Below are 25,199 nucleotides of genomic sequence, written 5' to 3'. Positions count from 1 at the left end.
TCAGTACCACTGATTTAGTGTTCCATTGAGAGGGATTCATCTTGTGTGTTACAGCAGCAACAAAGGAAGCCCAATAACTATTGTCAGATTTACGTGAGAAAGAGGCCAGCTAGATACCATTAAACACTCTGTATGTATTTGGGACAGATCTCCTCTGGTTTCCTTTCAGTGAAGTCTTGAATAAATTCATCCCATGCCAAGCTTGATCTCTGGTGGGAATTTTCTCTCACCATAAATACTGTGTCAAAACACAGATGGGCTTTAAAGGGATAGTCCGGGGTTTTGGCAATGTAGCCGTTTATTTTTCTAGTTAGATAAACTTTCAGATGGCATTCTTGGGTAGCTTCATCTTTTATGTAGAAAGTTAGATGTTGTTTTGCTAGCCATAGCTAACCAGCATTAGCACAAAAACCAGAAGAGTATATATTCTATAGTCTATAACTAACATGCTAAGTGTTCCCAAAGACTTCCAAGAGGTTGCGCTAACACCGGTTGGCAATGTAGCTAATACTCAAATGCAACATCCGTTAAAAAATAATTATGAAAAAAGGTATCCACAATCTCTTCTGGGAAAGTCGATAAATGGCAACGGCTTCGGTCCAAATCCTGAACTATCACTTTAATGTGACGTCTTGGTGGACCACTGTAAAGTAAAGACTGTTAGGGTGTGGGAAAGGGTTACAATGACTTATTTGCCACATTTTGATTAATTATCGTTTGAATGGAGTCAATGACTCAAAGCTGGAATCCATAGATGCTACATCACTTTGGGACCATGAATTAATTATATACACTGACTGCTTCTTGAAGAATATTACTTCTACCAAATTCCTCATAAGCTTAGCTCATCTAGTTAACCCATCAGAAGACTAAATGACACTCTTTCAATTATCATGTTGGTAATCAATTTTAAAGTAAAGAAAAAACTGAAAACAAGGTTGAAACTCTAATTGTTATATTGTGAATGGACATTCCCTGCACCCATTATGTGCTGTCGATGAAGTTCAGAATGGTAATATTTCTACCAGCCCATTCCACAGATTTCTGAAGCAGGTGACCTTTTTGTTTTTGTCCTAATTAGCGATTCTATCTCGGAAGAGAATAATACCTTTAATTCATTTTTGTTGTTAGAAAATATTCTTCCATGTTGTCATGTTCTTTTCAATAATTATTAAGTTAAACATTAGGTACATACAGCCTTTACTGTAATTTAATAATCATAATAATCAAATAATAATATTTTAATGACTTAAAGTCCCTTTAATGGTTGTATGTTATGCTGAAGTGTCTCAGTCTCCTCTCAGTGCCAAAACATCACAGGACTCTGGGTAGCCAGTCTCACCACATCACAGTGACAGATAATTAAGCAATCCCCATGACCGTAGATCATTTTTCCTCCTTCATCTTGTCCAAGACGTATAGATCAAAAATGTCTCCCAATGATGTAGTGCAGCAGGGCTTTCAGTACATGCATATGTGTCATTAAAGACAACGGGGATGCAACTGCATGTGGACAACTCCCTCTAATGGTCGACAGCACGTCGGGCTGAGAGGGGACGGAAGAGACGCCTGGTCTCAAACAGGTGCGCGGTTTACGCTGCTTGGTGTTCAACGGGGTGTGGCGGGCTGTGGGACTCAAAGTTAAACTGGACTAATACTGATAGAAGTAGAGGGAGTCAGATCTGTTCTGGTATCTGGCAGTGAGGAGCAACATGGGACAGTACTTCCTGAAGGGACACAGTAGACAGCGCATGGCTCTGGAAGTATTTCTCACAGTGCACAGACTAATCACTGTGCTCTTTAGTAACTATCTGCTAAAACCTGCCTGGAATGTGTGTCTGACTCAGGGGTGCTAAGCCCTGTGAGTCTCCGGGAGTCTCCGGTTTGCCTACAGGATGATGCCTAATCTTTCTCCGGATATCTGTGTGTTTCCCGAGCCTTCTTTTCCAAAATCTCACGTCCCCGCTCTGAAATCCCTTGATGCATGAATCTCTTGTCTTTTGCTTTTGCCATTGTTCATTGCTTGCAAGAGATTAGCATAAAAAAAAAAGATTGATTTAATAACAGGTTTTCACCACTTTATTTCATCAAAGGAATGGCTGGTACATTTCTAACAGAAATGAGGTGCATCCTTCAAGACTGTGAATTTGGATGGATGTCCCCATTTCCCAGTCTCACACTGTGGTTCCAGGCTTGTCTTCTCTTGGTTGGGTATTAGAAGAAAGCAGGGTTTGGCTCAGCTCTTCAAAAGTGAATTCCAGTGGATTTAAATATGAGGAGCTGGAGCTCTTCTTTCCCCCTGGCCCAGGGCCTGTCATGTCCTGGTCCTGAGATGATGTCAGGTTTGTCAATTCTCCAATTAAATGAGCTCTTTGTAAAGATTAATCTGAAGAGTTGCATGTCTAAACCGAAATGTGAAGTAATGGGTTTCTGGGCTTTTGGCATCACTGTATACAGACTCACAACAGTGTCAACATTAGCATAACACAGTCTGTGAGGACAAATAATACACTTTCCATGTAAAAACATGTTCCTTGGAAAATGTGGAGAACATCTACCATTTTTTGTCAGGATGTTCGTGAGAGATGGCAGGTACATTTTACATTGGGACTGACTTCAGATCCTTGTCTAATGGAATCAGAAAATGTCCACAGATAAATCAAGGTGTCTGATGCAAACGTAATCAAACTAAACTCATTAGACTCGCAATTAGAGGACTACGCCATTAACAACCGTCTGACCTTACTACATTGGGGTTGTGGAAATCAAACGTTAAGGGCCTTTTCTGTACAGTCAGCCTCCATGACCTCTCACCTCTCATAGCTGCTGAGATGGCCCCAATTGCCCCAAGTCATAGCACGATTCGGCTTCTGTTTTGAAGGAGCGCTGGAGATACGATAAGTGATGGATGTTGGGCGATAACCTCCCCCTAGTGTAAACAACCTGCTCCTGATCAGGGAGGCGTGTCCGGGCTCACTCCTCTGGTGTTGCTGTGAAGTTCAAAGCTTGGACTGATGCGTCCTCTGGCTGTGTTGTGTCAGCCAAGAATCGAATCTGTAAAAAGGCAAACCATTTTGTGTAAGAGGAAAATGTGTGGATATATAGTGGGGTACAGTTATGGTTGTGCAATTTCAATTTTGAACGTTAATTTCAACAACGTCATCACATTATGAATCAAATTCATGAATCAAATTCATGAATCAAATTCATGAATCAAATTCATGAATCAAATTCATGAATCAAATTTATGAACCAAATTCATTAATCAAATTCATAATATAATCACATTTGGCTTGTCTCGTTTGCGGGTGAACGTTAAAACATAATTTTCAAAATACATCGCCATCATTATCAAAATACCTTGTTTCAGTCATGCACGGAAACTTGCCCGGCAGTTTGCTGAACACGACGAATGAGCAAACTGATGACATTTGTTACATTTTACAGCATGAGGCGTGTAATTGACCAGACGTACTGGTGGAAGGGCTGAGTCTGACAGAATCACGGATCACCAGTAAAACAGGAGTGTAGGTAGTAAATTACCAGCAGATGACTTATAAACGAGCGTGCGCCAGAAGAAAGAAGAATATTTATAACAAGTGTCCTCTGGAGGCATTGTTTCTCATCCTTAATTTTCCCCTACAGTCGCGAGACACGGTCCTATGGGAGGGAGGGGTGGAGGGAGGAGGGGGAAGAGGAGAAGGGAGGAGAGCGAGAGGAGAAGGAGGGAGAGTGAGAGGGGAGACATTGAATGAGAGGGACAGAGAGTGAAGAGAGGAGAGGATTCTCAAAAAACTTCTACAACTTAGAAAGTGAAACTGCAGAGCCCGGTGTCCACTGTTCCTTCATGCATGGCTGATTAGCTTCTTCTCATCTCGTTTTCTATAAAAGTTTTGTGGCAGAGAAGGGGGTCTCTGCACTGAAAGATGGACCGTTTAAAGAGGATGGCGTCGTGTAGGAGAATACCGCTATTTCGTATTATGCTGCTCCTAGCAACGACCCAAGCTGGTAAAGTATAAGGCGCAATTCACCTGTTACATTGTTTCATTCAATTGATTGGCAAAGAAAGGTTACTATGCTACCTATTTTTTGTTAATAATTGCCTGAAGTTCATGTTTTTTTTACTTGCACTCGTACCACGCAAACATTTTAACAGAAATAAAAGCTCATACAAACTTTATTCGTTAAAATTATGTTCCGACGTGCATTCATTCCCATTTTCGAACCTCACCTTCTGATATTATCACAGGCTCGGTCCGGTCTCACAAAAAAGTGGCGATGCTGGTTTGAACTTGTCCATGGGTTGCTCCGGGTCGGGATTTATGTCTAAAGTAATCTTTAATATGCTGGTATAACGCATAGGATAATGCCACATATAATTTAGTTTTTTGTACCTTGATGTATTGTTTATGCAAAATATAGTGGAATTAATTAAGCATTGCTCATAATGTAGAGCCATTTTGTGCGTCAGTGCCCATTTGCGGTTTGTGTGATGGATCGTTGTTTCAGCTTGTCCAATTGCTGTCACTGCATAATAATCATAATACATTATCATCGTTTTGTGTTTGAATATAAATGTTTCTGTAAATCTGCACATTCTTTTACAGCGCTTCGTCATTTTGAATGTTGGGCTTCCTCTGTGTGTGTGTGTGTGTGTGTGTGTGTTGGGGGGGGGGGGTTGGCAGCATCATTCCTTTCGAACTCTGATGTCATGTTTGAGTTTGCTCGTGACCAGTGTCGGTTTGCTGTGAAACGGCTTTAACGTTGGCTTGAGAACTAGGTGATTGGCTGATCAGTGACCCACCTGAGTAGATTAAAATTCCTGTCATGGAGCTGTTTGAAGTGCTTACATAGCCGTCACGAAAAGGAGCTTAGGTTGACTGTTTAACATGTGGGCCACTCTTAAGGCTATTTCCTAATAACACAATCATTTGTAAAACATTTTCTTTATCGGGTGTTGTTGATATCAAAAACAGTCTTTGGTCTGGTAAGATTGTAATGGAGCATGCACCTTTGTGCATATTTGTGACTTGGGTTTAGACCAGCAACCGAATCACCATTCTCACCCTGGTTGGTAGGTGGCACTTTCTCTTTCTTCTTTTTGCCGGACTAAAAAGAGCAAATGTCTCTTACTTACTTACTTACTTACTTACTGGCTGACTGACTGACTGATTGCCTGCCTGCCTGCCTGCCAGCCCGCCTGCCCCTCGTTAAATAGAGTAGTGTTTAGAGAAATTGGCTTGTGAACTATAGGTCCTGAGTTCATATCTCCTCGCACGTGAAGTGAAGTAAGCTTTGCAAATTTTTCTGTATTGGCGAAAACTTCGCTGGCTAAAACCGGAAACTTTATATGGTTATATTGCGACTGTTTCTGGCATGGAATAGTTAATTTTCAGTCTCGCTAGAAATTTCTCAATTCTTATGATTATTTGTATAAATGTCATTCACGAATGAAAAGTATGTTCTTATGCCATGAAATGAAATAGCTTTGTCAGACTCGCTAGCAACTGCTCAATTCTTATGACTATTCCAGTAAGTTAGTAGACACCGGTAAAGCTTATTACTGGCTAATACGCTGTTCAAACGGCCAGTGGCAAACGCCATACATAGTTAGAAACGTTAGTCAGTTTAACTGTATCAGTGTCATTCACGAATGGCCAATTAACTATTAAAATGGCCAGTGGCAAAAGAGGATTCGTTCAGGGTAGAGACAAGAGTCTACTGACACTCAGCAACAGTACAGCTCTCTGGTGTAGTGCTTAACGACGCAGCCCTTCACGCGGGTGACCGGGGTTTGAATCTCGAGGTGGCAGCGTTTTCTATTGCGGGCCGGCTGAACTAGGCTTGCCTGGTTTCTTGTTTTTTTAGTATGAGAGACCATTACAATATTCATGTTTTTTAGACATCAACAAGATATGATGAGACCTGTAAGACAGGTACGAAGCCATTATATAATATTATCAGCCACATAAAAGAACAATCAGAATTGAGTCTCCCTTCATCTACATGTCTGTCAGCCCGCTACCAGACTGGGGCTGTTAAGGCAAGCTAAGAGCATCCACATCAGCCTGCCCCCTGGCAATGTCTTGACTGACTTACGCCTGCAGCGATTGGCTGTTTCCTCACAGGCGCTCCGTCCTAGAAGCTGTGTACTCTAGAGAACAGAGACATGCCTCAACAGTTACTAGAGTTAACCCTCCGCTCACCAGAAAGGTTCATCAACACACCCTGAGGGCCCTCTGTCCTCATGCTCCTTTTCTGTGTGAAGCTGGATCAGGTGAAGCCTGAGGAAAGCGAGCGTTTCCCGACCGTAAATCACAGATGCGGTGAGCCCGTTGTTTGGTGAGGTCTGGTTCTGTGACAGGCGGTATGGAAGTCAGAGGGACTGTGGGGAGTTGTATGGTGCTGCTGTGCTTCAGGGCTAGTCCAGAGTAAGCGACAGTGTTGCATAGTGAGTGGAGTGGGCAGCGTGAATGGGGAATGTGTGTGTGCTCTGTAGTGATGTTTGACAACAAGTGAGAGATATTCTTGCACCTGTCACACCTCCGTTCCTCCACACTCATCTTGTTTTTCTTTTGCTCTTCAGAGGCTTTGTGGGAAATAGGGAGTTTGTTATATTTCATTTATTGCATCTCCGCCTCAAATTTAAACCTCACCTCCTGACCTCGTCCCTACCTCACTCTAACCCCCACTTCCTCACCATTCCTCACTGTACCTCCCCCCACCTCACTCCCCCTACCTCACTCTCCCTACCTCACTCCCTCTACCTCACTCTCCCTACCTCACTCCCCCTACCTCACTCTACCTCCCCCACTTCTCTGCCTCCCCCAGTGTCGCAGTACTGGCAGTATGAAGGAGAGGAATTGATCCGTGCAGCCCCCTCTCTGAGTCCTGTTTGATTCTTCTGCATTGCTAAATCCTAACCCAGACTCCCAAAGGAGAGAACAAGCTGTGTTACTCTTTGATCACTGGGAAAATAGAAACAAATGACAGAAGAGGAGAATTTTTAAAAGAAGTTAAGTGGAGATTTTTTTTTTTTTATGGCTGTTAGTGCTACCAGCACCCCGCTGTCATGGGAATCATGTTACTTTAATGGAAGACATTGAAAATGAAAATATACTGAAGTGCTTGTCATCGTCTCCACCTGAAACAAGACATTTCCCCTGCTGGATGGTGTGGATCTTGGCTGACATTTTGAAACTGTTAGAAATAGCAATTCCATGACATCGAAAATATGTAATAATACCACACATCGCAGGGTGACTTTCTCAAACTATACTAGACAGTAGACATCTGGCTTCCAGAAAGTGAACAAGAACAAGCCCTTCCTCCCCCAGCCTAGAAATGGGTCTTCATGTTTCAGAGAATTAGACAAATCATTTGTTTCGTTGAAGAATGGGGATTGAGGCCCTCTGAACACAACAATACACTCAGCATTCTGCTTTCCCCCTGTCTCTCATATAGATCTTCAGGCCTCCTTCTGGACCCAAGAAAATGTCACTGTTATTATCAGTTGAAATGTAATTATCAGAGTCATACAGCACTTGTTAACCACCCAGGGAATCCTGACCAAAGCCCATCTGCAGACTACATTTATTGGGATAGTCCAGTGTTTTGGCAGTGTGTCTACAATATAAAGTTTGCTCAATTCCTAACTCTTTTTGTCAACTTCTTGTCAACTTCCAAATTGTCTAGGTATTGAACTGTCTCTTTAAAAAACAGAAAAGTCAAATTATACTGAAGTCTTTGCTAGTGCAGTTTTCACTTAGATAAAATGGCATCTTCAAACTAGTCAGTGTGAATTATTGTAAACAAAGACACCTGGTAGTAAACAAGGTTCAAAGCAATGTGGCCCACATCCAGTCCGCTTTGGAAAAACAAGAAATTCAACAGACAGAAGAACAGACTGTGAAGGAGGCTCATAAAATATAATAAGGAGAGGTTGGTATAATGTTTTAAGGATAGGTTGGTATAAGTACATAAGGAGAGGTTGGTATAATGTTTTAAGGATAGATTGTTATAATGTCATAAGGAGATGTTGGTATAATGTTTTAAGGATAGGTTGTTATAATGTCATAAGGAGAGGTTGGTATAATGTTTTAAGGATAGGTTGGTATAATGTCATAAGGAGAGGTTGGTATAATGTTTTAAGGATAGGTTGGTATAATGTTTTAAGGATAGGTTGGTATAATGTCATAAGGAGAGGTTGGTATAATGTTTTAAGGATAGGTTGGTATAATGTCATAAGGAGAGGTTGGTATAATGTTTTAAGGAGAGGTTGGTATAATGTTTTAAGGATAGGTTGGTATAATGTCATAAGGAGAGGTTGGTATAATGTTTTGAGGATAGGTTGGTATAATGTTTTAAGGATAGGTTGGTAAAATGTCATAAGGAGAGGTTGGTACAATGTTTTAAGGATAGGTTGGTAAAATGTCATAAGGAGAGGTTGGTATAATGTTTTAAGGATAGGTTGGTATAATATTTTAAGGATAGGTTGGTAAAATGTCATAAGGAGAGGTTGGTATAATGTCATAAGGAGATGCTGGTATAGTGTTTTAAGGATAGGTTGGTATAATGTCATAAGAGAGGTTGTTATGTTATAAGAAGGGGTTAGTATGAAATTATTAGAAAGTTTGGTTTAATAATATATGGACAGGCTGGTTTAGTGTTATAAGGAAGATTTGGTAGAATGTTATATAGAGAGCTTGCTAAAATGTTATAAGGAAAGGTATAATGTTATAAGGAATGTTTGGTTTAATGTTATAAGGAGAACGTGGTATAATGTTATAAGGAAAGGTTGGTAAAATGTAATAAGGAGAATAGGGCATAATGTTATAAGGAAAGGGTGGTATAATGTTATAAGGAAAGTTTGGTATAATGTTATAAGGAGAGTGTGGTATAATGTTTTAAGGAAAGGTTGGTATAATGTTATAAGGAAGGTTTGGTAGAATGTTATAAGGAGAACGTGCTATAATGTTATAAGGAAAGGTTGGTATAATGTTATAAGGAAAGTTTGGTTTAATGTTATTAGGAGAAAGTGGTATAATGTTATAAGGAAAGGTTGGTAAAATGTTATAAGGAAAGTTTGGTATAATGCTATAAGGAAAGGTTGGTATAATGTTATAAGGAGAGCGTGGTATAATGTTATAAGGACAGGTTGGTATAATGTTATAAGGAGAGCGTGGTATAATGTTATAAGGACAGGTTGGTATAATGTTATAAGGAGAGCGTGGTATAATGTTATAAGGACAGGTTGGTATAATGTTATAAGGAGAGCGTGGTATAATGTTATAAGGACAGGTTGGTATAATGTTATAAGGAGAGCGTGGTATAATGTTATAAGGACAGGTTGGTATAATGTTATAAGGAGAGCGTGGTATAATGTTATAAGGACAGGTTGGTATAATGTTACAAGGAGAGCGTGGTATAATGTTATAAGGACAGGTTGGTATAATGTTACAAGGAGAGCGTGGTATAATGTTATAAGGAAGGTTTGTTAGAATGTTATAAGGAGAGCATGCTATAATGTTATAAGGAAAGGTTGGTATAATGTCATAAGGAAAGTTTGGTATAATGTTATGAGGACTGGTTGTTATAGTTTTATAAGGAGAGCGTGGTATAATGTTATAAGGACTGGTTGGTATAGTTTTATAAGGAGAGCGTGGAATAGTAGTTGCATGGTGTAGTAGTTGCACAGTAGCAGCAGGCTGAAAATCCTCACAACAACCAATTTGAATAGAGATAACTCAGAGGAGACCAGTGTTAGTCCCAGCCCAATCAACGTGATGTGTCTCCCATTCTGCCAACTCAACACATTCCGCTGTCTTTCCATGTAAACCTTTACAAACCTTGTTCATTTGATGTTGGTCGTTCCTGTCTCAGTTATCTATCGCTCCCTGTTTGGCAGGGAGTTAAGTCGCAAGCATGTTTGACAGACAGACAGACAGACAGACAGACAGAAAGTGAGACAAGTAGACAGACAAAGAGGTGGAAAAAATCACATTGTTACTGTACTGGCATTATTTTAGGACTTGGATTGTGTTCTTGTAATTTTATTTGTTTGTACATATTTTTGTGTATACGCTGAGTATGTCTATTTGTTCTCTATTGTTCTCTATTGTTCCTTTTTCATTTGGCTGTGTGTGTTCTGCTTTAGGTCTATGTAAGTGCTGAATGTCTGCATTTAGAGTATGAGTTAATGTTGATGAGGTTGTGTAGTAGCATGTTGATGAATGTTGTCGTGAAGCTGTGCGGTAGCATGTTGATGAATGTTGTCGTGAGGCTGTGCGGTAGCATGTAGGTGAATGTTGTCGTGAGGCTGTGCGGTAGCATGTAGGTGAATGTTGTCGTGAGGCTGTGCGATAGCGTGGTGGTGAATGTTGTCATTGGGCTGTGTGGTAGCATGTTTCTGGGTGTGTCTCAGTTCTTTTGTTCCCGCTCCTCACGCCTCAGCACCTCTACTGTCCATACCACTGTGACCCATGACCTACAAAGGTCAGAAGTCAACCTCAGGGTAATTTAGTTAAGTCAAGCCCCTTTTGGGGACTCTGAGATGTCTGTGCTGTTGTAGTCACTTCTGCTGACCGTGTCTTTCTTCACCCTCGATACTGCAAATAATCAACAACATCACTGAGGAAAAGATTGAATTATTATAAAGGCCTTTCTCTGAATTATGTCTGTTTATTGTTTGACCAAGAATTGACTGTTAGTTTGACAAACAAATCGCTGGAACATATTTACCTTGTATCTTTCCTTACGTAGACAAACCCTGCATGTTTAAATGACATACCAAGTGTTTGGAAAGTTTCAAAAGTCTGCATTTGATTTTTTTAAAAGATTTAACCTACACGGCAGAGATAAGGGGCATATGGTTTGGGGGATGTATTCAAATATTAAGTTATAGCAGACAGTCTATTTACATTTTTAAATGCGGTGAATTTAAATTCAAACCTTTTGAAAACCGATCTCATGTTCATTACAGGACTAGCCTATTATAAACCTGGTGGTTGTTGTGTTATATAAGAGTGTATACCACAGGTCACAAGTCCTTCAACTGTTGGAATCGGTTCATTTCAGCAATTAGGCATCTCATGGCTTTGTGGCACATTTCTAATATAAGATGAGCTCATAGTCGTGGTACTGTACAATGGCCAGATACCACACCCTCTTCTGCTTTATTGTTTAATTCTAGACCTCCTATCCATTTTATTTCGACACACCATAGATGACTCCTGAGACAGGCTTAAGGTGTGCTGTGCACTAGTATGTCTACTACCACCACTACTAGACACTAGTGCAATATTATATCTAGTATATTTCCTTTCAAATACAATGAAATCAGTGGGAGAGCCTAAGTGTGCACGCCCTGCACTTCTGACAGGCCAATCCAGTCCTCAAAGTATTTGAACTCTGACCTGATGCATATCTCCAATCATCCCACACAGCACCAAAATTCAACTCAAACAGCACAGGGTGCGGTGTGACCATATTGAAAACAGACCCGTTTGTTGGCCCTGATGCACAGATAGGGAATTACCCCGTTGAGGAGCGAATTTATGTTTCAATCATGTTGGTATTGTTGCCTGTTTTCTGGAGCGGAGAGGGTGTGGGGCTCATATCTGAGGAAAGGGAATGTCTTCAGAGAAGTGCATCAATACAGACCGTGATTATCCAATGTACAGGACATCCTTGCATGATAGGGGTGGTGCTACGCTGAATGCACAGAGGGGGAGAGAGAGAGAAAAGAAGGGGAGGGATAAAGGGAGAGTTTAACTATCTAGGAAGCTATTCGAAGAAGCTGTTCAAGAGAGAGAACCAACAGTGGGCATCTTTGTTTGAGCCCAGATAGTGACCAATGTCCATGCCGGCAGGCTAAGGATGTTCAGTAGAATCCCACTACTGCTGTTTGATATCAAGAGTGGACAGACAGAGCACTGTGATTGGCCCATGGGCTCTGGAGTGGACAGAGAGAGCCCTGTGATTGGCCCATGGGCTCTGGAGTGGACAAAGAGAGCCCTGTGCTGGCCCACTGAGCCCTGGAGTGGACATAGAGAGCCCTGTGATTGGCCCACTGAGCCCTGGAGTGGACATAGAGAGCCCTGTGATTGGCCCACTGAGCCCTGGAGTGGACAGAGAGAGCCCTGTGATTGGCCCGCTGAGCTCTGGAGTGGACAGAGAGAGCCCTGTGATTGGCCCACTGAGCCCTGGAGTGGACAGAGAGAGCCCTGTGATTGGCCCGCTGAGCTCTGGAGTGGACAGAGAGAGCCCTGTGATTGGCCCACTGAGCCCTGGAGTGGACAGAGAGAGCCCTGTGCTGGCCCACGGAGGTCTGGGCTCTCTGTCAGCCAGAAGAGGTGCAGAAGAGGGGACAGGGCTGACGCACAGGCCAACTGTCTTGTGGCCATAGAGAGAGAAGACCCACAGGGTGGACTGGGCTTTATGACAGTCTCTGACTGCGGCACCACGGCCTTGTTTAGCAAAAGCAGGGGTGGAGCAGAGCGGCGTAGGGTTTGGGAGGGATGGAGGAAAGAAGACCCAGACGTCACGTACAGTACGGTGCTGTGTCTATGTGCTGGTCATTCCACTGGTGCTGGAGTGTGACAAGAGGGGACCGTGAGAGAGAATTGGATCATTATGGGTTGTAATTAGACATATCATTCACATCACTCCAGATCCTGACGTGTGTGTTTCTGTGTGTGTGTGTGGGGGGGGGGGGGGGGGGGGGGGCTGACTCAGGCGTGTGAGGTGCTAGGGAGGATCTAAGAAGACACACACTGGATGACTGCAGGTGAGTTTAGGTGAGGAGATTGAACCGCAGCGGTCACGTGACTTGCTGACAGGTGCTGCTTGCAGAGGAAGCATCACTGGTGGACTGACAATGGCACATTGAATAGGGGACGGTGTGGCCCGTGTGAAATGACTAGTCAGTTAGAGCCGACATCATGCCAGTAGGTGATGTCGCCCAGAGAGGGGCGTGGCTTCAGGGAAGGGAACAGAGGGGAGGAGAAGGGAACAGGGAGAGGAGAAGGGGACAGAGGGGAGGAGAAGGGGACAGAGGGGAGGAGAAGGGGACAGAGGGGAGGAGAAGGTGACAGAGGGGAGGAGAAGGCGACAGAGGGGAGGAGAAGGGGACAGAGGGGAGGAGAAGGGGACAGAGGGGAGGAGAGGGAATGAATGCATCCCAAGCCTGTTGAATTCCCCCATGGTTCTACTGCTGCTTCTGTGCTGTGAAAAGAACCAGAGGAGGGAGGGACCAGGGAGAGTCAGGGAGGGTGGAGTTGAGTAAGTGAGGGAGGGAGGGAGGGACGGTGGGGAGTGAAGTTGGAGGGTGAGGGAGTATGGTTCCATCTGTCTCACTGGTGTGTTTGATTTGCCTGTCTTTTTGTGCTGGTTTGAAGGGTTTAGCCCTTTTTTCTCCTATCACTGATTAATCTCAATCCCTCCTGTTCCTAAAACAATACTTCTCCAACAGTATCTGTTCTCTGGGTGTTCCCTATTGGCTCCCTTGATCCTTGTCTCGTTGGAGCATTTGTTTTGATTTGATTTGTGCTGAAGCCCAGAATAGTTGAATGTTTTATATTAATTAGAAAACTTAATTTGAGAATGTTTCTGGTGTTGACTTTGGCCAGGAGTTTTTTGCCTTTGTGAAACAGTCGTGTAATGGAGTATCTATCTTCTTCCTCTTCATGTACAGCTCCGGAAAAATGAAGAGACCACTGCACCTTTTTCTTTCCTTTCCAAAAAGTCGAAAAGGAAGGTTTGGAGTGAGGAACAGAAGGGTTAAAATTAAGAGACCACTGCAAATTGAACGCTTCTGTTCCTCACTCAAAACTTTCCTTTTCAACTTTTTTGTTGTGCTGTATGTCTTTTATTTTTTTCGAAACCCTTGAGGACCAACATTTGACCTTTGGGGAAAGAAATTACATTTTGGCTCAGGGCTATTGTTTAGTCTAAAAGTTACACTTGGGGTAAAACAAGTAAACAGTTGGAATAATCAATTTTGTCCCCTCAAGGATAGTAAAGCCAAAAATATGTGTTTGTTTATTTCTGTGTATGTGATGATTTGTTCTGCGCTTTACGAAACAGACCAGATATTGCTGTTGTGCGGAGGCTTTCGGGAGGAGCTCATTCTTGAACTGCACTGGTCATTCGACCTGCACATTATGGGCATTTGGGCAGGCTTGGGTTGGTGCTGGTGATGCCTGGAGCCAAGGCCATGTGCACTGCCTGTACATGGCCTCGAGATTGCAGGCTGACACATAAGAAAAAAGCGGCTAACAAAGTACTGCTGCATATCAGAAGAAGGTGCTATTTGTAACGTTGAGTATTGAAGCACGTGAACAATGTAGTGTTTGAATCCTGTTTGAATGTGACATTCGTTTGGGAATTTAAATCATGTGTATGTGTGTCTGGCATGTCATGGTGAGGCTTAATTATTTGAGAGGTGGAATTTCTCCTGCTCTTGTTGATCTCTCCCATTGACCTGGCCCATGGCATTGCGTGTTCGGACTGCTCAAAGGTGAGATAAAAGGCTCTTTGTAGGTAAGTCGTGATAATGTCATGATTATGGGTGTTTAGGGTATGGTGCACCAAACCAAAATCTGGATTCAATGTACAATGTTAAAGGTTTGGTTTGACCTAGATTCATATTCATAGTTGTTTCTGAAGGCCCATAGGGTCATTATTACAAGCCATTATTCACTTGTGTCCCATCCTGGAATTAGCATTATTAGCATCGTCCAAATTCATGAATTGAAACTGTGTGTCCTGAGCAACAACTGAGGTTAAGCAGAATTTCAAAAAATATGCATCTATGTCGACCTGTGCCTTGGAGGTAGTCAGTTGTAGTAGAGTTTCTTTATATTTGGACGTATAATACAGCTGTAGAAATTGACAGTTTTCCTCCCAAAGGCAAACAGAATCTTTTTAATTTCCTCAACAAGCTTTTCAAAGTCAGCTCATTGTTAAGTGAAGTCATGTTCACACCATAGCAAACTTTTTTATTCTTTTGAAGTCCACTCAACTCTTAGAAAAATTAGTAAGAAATTCTCAATGTTTTTTTACAATGTATTTTAGTATTTTGTATGTTTCTTTGTCGTTTTGAATACCATGTTCAAATAGACAGTGTACTACAAATCACTGCTCTTCACTTTTATCATTTTTCATAGTTAATGGTTCTTTGGTAATCAAGTTGTTGAGTAGTTTTTTCATAGTTAATGGTTCTTTGGTAATCAAGTTGTTGTGTAGTTTTTTCATAGTTAATGGTTCTTTGGTAATCAAGTTTTTGTGTAGTTCTTCTGCTGTGATGGGGCATGTTAATTCATTGGATGTTTGGAAAATAGAGCCCAGGGGCCAGTTCCTCAAAGTTATTTATCTATAGTCCACAGGTCTGATGGGACTAGACACATATTAGTAGAATGAATAGAATCACTGACTTGAATGGGAACTCCTATTTTAGTATTTGATCATATCCAATTAGACAACTTTTCAAGTAATGAGCCTTGGGGTTTAAAGAATTTGGACTAGACAACCTTGGAAATGGCATAGTTGTTTCAGGTGTTCTAAGTCGGTGTTGTTTTGTGTCCAGTTGTCAGGTATTTTGAGTGAGTTAGTGTCGTTTGAGTCCAGTTGTCAGGAGTTTTGAGTGAGTTAGTGTGATTTGAGTCCAGTTGCCTGGAGCTTTGTGTGAGTCTGTGTTGTTTTGAATCCATTTGTCAGGGGGTCTGAGTGAATTAGTGTTGTTTTGAATACTTGTCAGGTGTTCTAAATGATTAAGTTACTGTTGTTTTGAATTCAATTGTCAGGTGTTGTGCGTGAATTAGTGTTGTTTTGAGTCCAGTTGTCAGGTGTTTTGAGTTAGTTTTGTTTTGAGTTCAATTGTCAGGTGTTCTGAGCCTGTCTTTATGACAACAATCTACAGGGCTAATTACATCCATGCTGCTACAGATTAAAATGCTGTTCTGGCCGCTCCAAACATCTTTGTATCATGACCTTTCTCACTCTCTGTCTATGTGTATTATTGCCTTCACACACTCTCTCTCTCTCTCTCTCTCTCTATCTATCTCTTTCTCTTTCTCGCTCTCTGTCAGGGTGTATGTATTATCTCCTTCTATCTCTCTTCCTCTCTCTTCCTCTGTCTTCCTCTGTCTTTCTCTCACTCTGTCAGTGTGTATGTATTATCTTCTTCTATCTCTCTTTCTCTCACTCTGTCAGTGTGTATGTATTATCTCCTTCTATCTCTCTTTCTCTCACTCTGTCAGTGTGTATGTATTATCTCCTTCTATCTCTCTTCCTCTCTCTTCCTCTGTCTTCCTCTGTCTTTTCTCGCTCTCTGTCAGTGTGTATGTATTATCTCCTTCTATCTCTCTTTCTCTCACTCTGTCAGTGTGTATGTATTATCTCCTTCTATCTCTCTTTCTCTCACTCTGTCAGTGTGTATGTATTATCTGCTTCTATCTCTCTTTCTCTCACTCTGTCAGTGTGTATGTATAATCTCCTTCTATCTCTCTTTCTCTCACTCTGTCAGTGTGTATGTATTATCTCCTTCTATCTCTCTTCCTCTCTCTTCCTCTGTCAGTGTGTATGTATTATCTGCTTCTATCTCTCTTTCTCTCACTCTGTCAGTGTGTATGTATTATCTCCTGCTATCTCTCTTTCTCTCACTCTGTCAGTGTGTATGTATTATCTCCTTCTATCTCTCTTCCTCTCTCTTCCTCTGTCTTCCTCTGTCTTTTCTCGCTCTCTGTCAGTGTGTATGTATTATCTCCTTCTATCTCTCTTTCTCTCACTCTCTGTCAGTGTGTATGTATTATCTCCTTTTCTCTCTCTTCCTCTCTCTTCCTCTCTCTTTCTCACTCTCTGTCTGTGTATGTATTATTTCCTTCTCTCACTCTTTCTTCCTGTCATCAGCTTGACCTGATAAATTATTCAGTGACATTTACTTCTAGGTTCACGGCGGGGCAATTAGAGTGAATTTGAAAAGACGTCATAAATGTCTGTGTGTGGGACTGGGCATTATCATGATAAAAGGCTGCTAGGCTGTCACTTTGTGCATAAGCTCTGACAGTTGTGTTTGTTATGAGCAAGCAGCAACTCCTGTAATTATATCATCCACAGGGATTGTTTATGACTCCCATGTCAAAGTAGAATTTAAGCTCCTCTGTCTTAAGCACCTTAAAATAAGTGCCTGATGTTTTCCAATGTGTTTCAGACTCAGCCTGTCTTCAATTAACAGCTTAACCTATTTACAGTGAAGCCATGTTGCCTTGCTTTGGGTTCTCTGTGGGTGAGATCTGAGCCGCTGGGAAGGAAAAGACTCTGCTATGCAAATAAATAATTCCATAAAAGCTAACGGGTGTTTTTCTGCATCCGGCTCGAGTGGGAACTAGTTAAACTACTCACATGTTTAATGAACAGACGGAAAACAAGGAGAAAGTATGATGTGCCGTGGTGAAAGTATGGGAGGGAGAGCTAGAGAGAGCCGTTTCGATGTAGGATCTTAATTTGAAATGGCTGGAATGCTAAGTGCGCCCTGTGCATGCGTGTGTGTGTTTGTGTTTGTGTGTGTCTTTGTGCATGTTTGTTGTGTGTACCCTATGTGTTGCTTTGTCCTTTAACAGCCTCTCATGGAGCAGCTGCTGATTGCCTTACTGTAGACAGCTGTGACCAGGCTCATTCTCAGGGAAACACAATATACACAGACAAAATCAGAATGGCCACACAAGAGCTTACCAGCTAACTGGAACTAAACTACAGGCATGTTGTAATGACCATAGAGCGGCAAATGGGCTGAAGTGGGAGGTCTTACCTCAGTAGGAGTTACACCGGCATGGTCTTTACTGGTACACATGTGCTCAGTGGTCAGCGGTGAATTGTAACTTTGAGTGAGGCTTTGTGAATTAGAGAGAGGGTGGCGAGCGAGCGTGTTGCTGTGTGATGTTGGTTAGAGGCAGCCAGGTGTCAGCTGTCAGGTGTGTCCCACTGTGTAGCGTGGCCTACAGTGGGATTACATAGTGGGCGGGGCCACGGCGGAATCCCATAATAATAGGCCCGGAACAGAAGGCCACCTGCGGGACTGCTTTCAGCACTGAGTGGGTCTGCGTCTGACTCCTCGTACTCTCAGCAGAAGGACTGAAAGGCAGCAGACGCAGGCGGAGAGCTCCTCCAATCTGGCTGCACTCTCTGCTACAGAACACAGGATGCCACCACAGAGTGCGGCCAGACATCCACATTTCACATCGGTGACTGTACTGGTTGGAAGGAATACAGGTTCCCACCAGCTACTCCCAACTTGCTGTACTGTCTACTGCACAGAACACAGTCTGCCAGCACTTAGTGTAGCCAGACTGGCAAACATCACGTACTGGTTGAAAACAACAAAAAACAGCGGCTGTGAAATGTGGTTAAAAAGCTAAAGCGGTAAAGTGGTGGTTTATTTTCTTCCCTCGGACGTCTGAACAGAAACGTGGGTGCTGATCACATATATTTGCTAGTTATTATTTTAGTAATAAGTGTCAATACATGAAATACACCAAACTGAATCACAGATGGAATCATGAGATTTGTTTTAAAATTTTCAATGAGAATACAAAAAAAACTACCACCAACAATAAGGAAACAGACATTTGTGACAGAAAAAACAAATGTACAGGGAACAGTAAAGGAAATTAAATACGGTTGGTCAGAATATATCAAATTCTTTCTAGAAGAATTCACTGAGTTGTACTTTTCTAGAGAAGCTCCATTTCTTTTGGAAAACATAAGAATGAACCGACTGTGAGTGACTCTACTGTTGAGTCATTTTCTAGCTCCTCAGTTGTTCTGAAACTCATTTAATGATAAGTATCTGGACTGGGTCTATTAGAACGTTTGATGTCTCTTGGAAGTCCTAGAGGATCTCAAAGATTTCAGGCCAATAGCAGTACATGTTCAGACAAATCTGTGGTGTGGTGTACCTTTGGAAGGTTAGATTGTTTTTCACATAGAATAGGTATCAAGTAAGATTCAATGTACTGTAGTTTGGTATTTGAGTAGTGTAGTGTATGAAAACATTGAAATGTATGAGACTGTATCTGGAGTTGGTAAGAATGTACTGCACATTGTTCTCCCTCTCTGAAAGGTATTTCAGTTCCCAGTTTTTCCTATGTCATATAGACCAGGTATACATTTGCTTGATGAGCACATTTTAAAACACCAATCAAACATAAAGGGCATTTGCCTTTTAGAATGCACAAATGCGTTTTTTTTTATATAATCTCAAATTTTACAGAGACTGTCATTTCTAGGGAGGTCATAGTTTTACCTTGATTAATTTGTCTCCCATCTTTTGTGTTTAGCCGAACATATCGATGTGCTGCGGGTGCTGAAGCTCTCAGACCGTTTGGAGGGTGTGTCAATGGAGGCTGGCCTTTGTTTCAGCAGGATGGACATGCAGGAGACAGACATGGCCTACAGGATAGAAAAGAAGATCCAACTCAGTGTACCCACCAAACAACTCTTTCCAGGTACACTGACTATGATTCTATGACAGACTGACTGTATGACTGACTGACTGTATGACTGACTGTATGAGTAACTGTATGACAGACTGACTCTTTGACTAACTGTATGACAGACTGACTGTATGACAGACTGACTGCATGACTGACTGTATGACTAACTGTATGACAGACTGACTGTATGACTGACTCTGATAGACTGACTGTAGACTGACTGACTGACTGACTGTCTGTATGACCAACTGCATTATCATCAGCAGCTATTGTTCATCCTCCCCAGACTCGTCCTTCCCTGTGGATTTCTCCCTGATGGCCACGGTGAGGGCCAAGAAGGGCGCCCAGTTCTTCCTGCTGTCTGTATATGATGAAGAGGGTGTTCAGCAGCTGGGTCTGGAGATGGGCCGCTCGCCTGTCTTCCTGTATGAGGACCAACAGGGACAGCCCCCACCGGAGCTCTACCCCATCTTCAAGAAGATCAACCTAGCTGATGGAAAGTGGGTACTAGTCCTGACCAATGTCACGGCTCTTGAGAGGAACTTTCATTAAAAAAATGTAATCCTGTAGCCCGATTCATACTCATCAGTTGACCTATTGGGCCCAGGTGGGGCTGTACGGACATGTATGGTGCACATACTGATGACGTTTGTCGCACAGTGAGAGTTGAGTGGGGATAAAATGTATTTGTTTGACAGTTCTGTCTTCATGGTATTCAAAGCAAGCTGATCAATATGTCTGTTTACCTAATGAATCCGCGTCATGTAATTTTGTTGGCTATTGGTATCACCAAGCCTCTCGTCACGTACTCATGTGACCCGAAATGACCTCAAAGAATGTAGTTCCTTCCAAATGTGACCTCACTTTACCGTGTTCAGCCAAACCTCAATGTGTTGAAACTAGGTGAACCAGATACCTACCAAACACAATCGATGGTTGACCTTGACGAATATTTGCGGTTCCAATGCATTTGATCGATTTAATCCATTTGATTGTAAAGTCACGGTGAAGTCCCAGCTTCCAGCTCTCTTTGACCTCCAGCGCTGGGCAGCGCACATCAATAGCTACCTGCCCTGGGCCCTGACGCCCCCCAGAACTCCCCCACTTACCGAGCTGTTCACTTACACTTCATCAGCCCAAGGCCGTGAATACAGACATCTTCCTATGGCCCAAACCCCAATAACCTTCATGCATGGTGATTCGGTTACATGTTTTTTCAGGAGGATCCCCATTAGATCCCCATTCGATCCCCATTAGATTCCCATTAGATCCTCATTAGATCCCAATTAGATCCCCATTAGATCCCCATTAGATTCCCATTAGATCCTCATTAGATCCACATTAGATCCCCATTAGATCCCCATTAGATCCACATTAGATTCCCATTAGATCCACATTAGATCCCCATTAGCTCTCACCACAGCAGCAGCTACTCTTTCTGGGGTCCAAAACATAGAACGTAACAAATCACAAAACGCTGACACAAGGACAGACAAGACATCATCTTCCGCTTATCCGGGGCCGGGTCTCGGGGGCAGCAGTCTAAGCAGACAAGACATTCTGGCAAATGTAAAACACAACAAAAAACTAATAAAAGCAGTGTGTGTTGAAATGAGCCTTCTATTAAGTTTGGTTTATCAGTCTCTACGGGTGAATTAAAATGGCTCAACATAGTAGTTCCAGCTGATACTTTTCCCAGGGCCACGTTGTCCGCACAATGAAGACACCAGTACGGCTAACATGGTTCTAACTCCTTCTCCCCAGGTGGCACAGGATAGCCTACAGTGTAGAGGGCCAGTCAGTCACCCTCTACCTAGACTGTGAGAAGGTCAGCACTCTGGAGTTACTGCGAGGGGACAGCCCTGTGGTCAGTACTGATGGAGTGACAGTGTTTGGGACGAGACTACTGGACGAGGAGATGTTTGAGGTAGGACTCCAGGGCAGAAGGGAGAGGGGGTCAGTGTTGGGTGCGCCGTAGTGTTATGGCGGTGTGCAAGCTTTGGGATGAATGCATTCACTATCAGAAAGCTAACCGGTTAATTCTGTCAGTGGATCTGAGGAAAATCAACATTATTTGTTGGGACTTGTTTTCACTGGATTCGGGGCATGTAAATGCAATATGCCTATTATAAATTCTACTTGTAGCAAGTAATGTGAGGTGTGGTTTGAATCTAAATCACTTTTAAATACTCCACAAAGGACAAGATAAAAAGGACCAGTAATTCAATCTAACATTCATTGATCAAATATGTGTGTTAGACCAGTAGATAGTTTCACTAGATTCGTGCATTGCCTGTGTTAGTTGAATCTCCTGTCAGGACCACAGGATCCCAATAACTACATTTTAACTGGGATCACTTTCTCTGCTCGTGACCTTATTTCCATCTGGCCAATAAAGTCCATGACCCATTCCATCACAAACTGCCTTTTGAGTTTAAAACATGCCAACCAGAGCTGTATGTATTGGGCTGTGCAGAATAAATGTGGTGAACGGTCCTGAAGGGCTGGGGCTGGATTCAAATGGAAGCAGTGGGGAGGGGATGGATGTCTGAGGTTAGCTGAGAAACAGAGGTGGGGTTGGGTCAGGTGTTGTTCAGACCTGCCCTGCTCTGGCTTCATCAGTTTCACTATAATCAAATGTCTGGATATGACACCCAAAATGTGTGTTTGTGTCAGTGAGTTTGTGTGGTTGTTGGAGGTGCTGATATTTGAGCAGACATCTCTGTATGTTGTCGATGTTCCAGAGATGTGTGATGGTGAATGGCAGGGTTGTCTTGGCTTCCTAATTGATCCTGTTGGAAAAGGAATTTCCCAGTGGTCAGTGTTCATCCCCACGGCGACACACATCAGGGCTCCTGTCCTTGTCATTATCCCAGAGTCACTGGAAGGGCAGAGGTCACATGTTGAATGACAGCTGGGGTTGATTGAGCTTGGTGAAAATGTTTGGTGAACTCAGTGTTGGTACAGAACCTGTGCATTACTGAGCACACTGAACAGTGACTAATGGGTTGTAAAATAATACTACTGGTGACATATGTTCATATTAGTCCATTTCACACAAGCATGAAAAGTTCAAACCGAGTTGTTCATTTTAAATAGGAATTAACAAACTTTAGGAGCCTTTAGACACTAGAAATCTGTATTCCCCAATCTGCAGAACATTGGACGGTTCAATTAAAATACAGCACTGGTGCGTGCGTTTGTGTGTGTGCACGTGTGTGTGTCTGTTTGTGTGTGCAATGTGCATTCATATCACACACAAAGACGATGCTTTCCAAGTAAAGCTCATATCATTTGATTTTCATTTCCCTGACCCTGTTCCATAAGTCATTCTCAATGTCTCTCCCAGGGTAGAAGGCAAGCCTTTGTCCATTGTCATTCCTGTGCTGCTCCACTTTAAATCACTAGCCTGCAGCAGGCAGAGAGCAGAGCAGAAAGCCCATCGCTCCTCAGGTCCCCAGGCCCTGGGTCGGGCAAGGTGGAGAGCGAGAGACACGGAGTGGGGGAGGATTGGAGAGGGGTCATAGTGCACCGAGCGGGCCCCCTCCCATTTCTCAATGCCTAAAGGTAACATCCCGACCTTGTGACCCCCTCCGTCCGCCTCACCTCTGGATACTGGAGACATCCCAGAGAGGGCAGAGGAAGGTTATTTCTAGGTCTCCAAAACGGTTAATGGACACACACTTCAGTCCTCAGAACGAGACGTCTTCCCAATAGACAGTAACAAAGCATGTCCCTCGTGCCACGCCCACACTATAACCTTCCCTCTCTCAGCCCGCCCACAAACTAACTGTGCTTCAGTTGTCCTTCCCACTCACTCCCACAGTACACATCACCATAATGTCACTATCTCTCATTGAGAGATCATTCACCAGTCTTCCCCCATAACACTGTTCTCATTTTATAGGGTCCGTATTAGCACAGCGCCCCAATTCAGCTAAGAATTTCTCCCCCCTCCACTTCCCTGGCATAAACAGTGATCCCCCAGTCGACAACCATAAAGATCAATCCTCGCCCCAACCCTGTCCATGAAAACATCCCTTGTCTACTTCCTGGAACGCCCGTCCCTCTGACACATACACTAATACCCGTCAATTATGTTTCCCGTCTGGTGTCTCCTAATAGCCTGACGTGTCAAGTGGTCAGCTCATACTTTCCGTGATTGGGACAGGGCTGTGTCAGCTGGGCTGGGTGAGCCCGGTACCGCAGGAGAGGTTAGAGTGTGGCCCGGTTCTCAGGCCATTCTGTTCTCAAGCTTTTCTGTTCCGTCGGGAATTCATGGGGCCAGTGTTCCGGCCCAGTCCCCCCAGCGTGGGAGAACAGTGTGGGGGTTTGGGGACGTGGTCAGCCCCTGGTGCTTCTATTGCTTCCAGATTGCCTTCAAATGACCATCTAAAGAACTGGAGAACGCTGGAGTGTTGTTCACACACCCACAACCATGGAGTCATGGACACAAGAATGCACAGTCACTCACACACACACACACAAATACACTAAAACAAACATTTAGCTTACCACAAGTCTGAATGTATTGTCTATGCCCTCTGTGGGCTGCTGGTGTGTTTTGTTCATGCCAAATGCCCAGATAGGATTCAGCCCAGTTAACATTTGTGGACAGCATCTGTCTCTATAACTCATTATATTGTTTTTATAAACAATGAGCTAATTTAGAAAACCTTTTGAGTTTTGGTGTTTCTTGAAGCTAAGTTGTGATGTTCACAAGCGTGTCTTAAGGGCTGTTTGATATGACCAAGGAAAGAGATTGGAGAGTCTGCTTTAATTAGTCAAGGTCTGCCTGGTGTAGACACATTTATTCCTTTCTAATGATTCATGTCTGATTGTATTCAGATGTTTTGACATCCGTTTCTCTGCAGGCAAGTAAGGAGCTAAGGCTCACTGATTAGTAGATTTATCAGAGTGGTCTTTTTTCATTTAGGGTAGTGTGAGTCGTTGATGTTCTTGTTGGGACCAGTGGACTCCTATTACACCAGACAGATACAGACTGTTTGTATAACAGTGCTTCCTAGGAGTGTTTGATGACTCAGAGTTCAAACCAGTTCCAGACAGTGCTAATGAAGTGTAAAAGTGCCTTTCATAATTTCTGCCTGGCTTGATGGCTGGCTTTGTTATGCAGCCTTAATTGAGGCTAACTCCCAAAACAGTGCAAGTCCGGGCACCTGTTTTAGTCAAGTGGAGCTGGTCTAATCCTGTTTTAGTCAAGTGGAGCTGGTCTAGTCCTGTTTTATTCAAGTGGAGCTGGTCTAGTCCTGTTTTATTCAAGTGGAGCTGGTCTAGTCCTGTTTTAGTCAAGTGGAGCTGGTCTAGTCCTGTTTTATTCAAGTGGAGCTGGTCTAGCCCTGTTTTATTCAAGTGGAGCTGGTCTAGCCCTGTTTTAGTCAAGCAGAGCTGGTCTAGTCCTGTTTTATTCAAGTGGAGCTGGTCTAGCCCTGTTTAAGTCAAGTGGAGCTGGTCTAGTCCTGTTTTAGTCAAGTGGAGCTGGTCTAGTCCTGTTTTAGTCAAGTGGAGCTGGTCTAGTCCTGTTTTTGTCAATAGATCTGCTCTAGTCCTGTTCTAGTCAAGTGGAGCAGCTCTAGTCCTGTTCTAGTCAAGTGGAGCAGCTCTAGCCCTGTTTTCGACCTTTCAGTGAACCCAAATAACAATTGTGCACCTCATTTGTTTGATTGTGTGATCATCATGCTTGCAAAGGTG

The 25,199-nt window shown here is 43.0% G+C and overlaps 1 protein-coding gene across 5 annotated transcripts in view; it reads left to right on the top strand.

Moving 5' to 3' along the window:
- Positions 1-3,736: 3,736 nt before the first annotated feature.
- col5a3a (collagen, type V, alpha 3a) overlaps positions 3,737-25,199 on the top strand; it is a 69,177-nt gene continuing 47,714 nt past the window's right edge. For 4 of the 5 annotated variants that reach the window (XM_029123297.2, XM_034295291.1, XM_029123295.2 and 1 more), the window contains exons 1-4: positions 3,737-4,008; positions 19,335-19,502; positions 19,777-19,990; positions 21,255-21,417. In XM_029123297.2, coding sequence (XP_028979130.2) covers positions 3,927-4,008; positions 19,335-19,502; positions 19,777-19,990; positions 21,255-21,417 — 627 coding nt within the window. In that variant the 5' untranslated portion in view covers positions 3,737-3,926. Of the gene's footprint in view, positions 4,009-4,866; positions 5,075-19,334; positions 19,503-19,776; positions 19,991-21,254; positions 21,418-25,199 lie in introns of those variants that run through there. The other variant, XM_034295292.1, reaches the window with a different exon arrangement.

The sequence above is a fragment of the Esox lucius genome, chromosome 11 (assembly GCF_011004845.1).
Source record: "Esox lucius isolate fEsoLuc1 chromosome 11, fEsoLuc1.pri, whole genome shotgun sequence".
NCBI classification, from domain to species: domain Eukaryota; kingdom Metazoa; phylum Chordata; class Actinopteri; order Esociformes; family Esocidae; genus Esox; species Esox lucius.
Note: the sequence above shows the minus strand (reverse complement) of the source record. Positions and strands in the feature narration are given on the sequence as shown.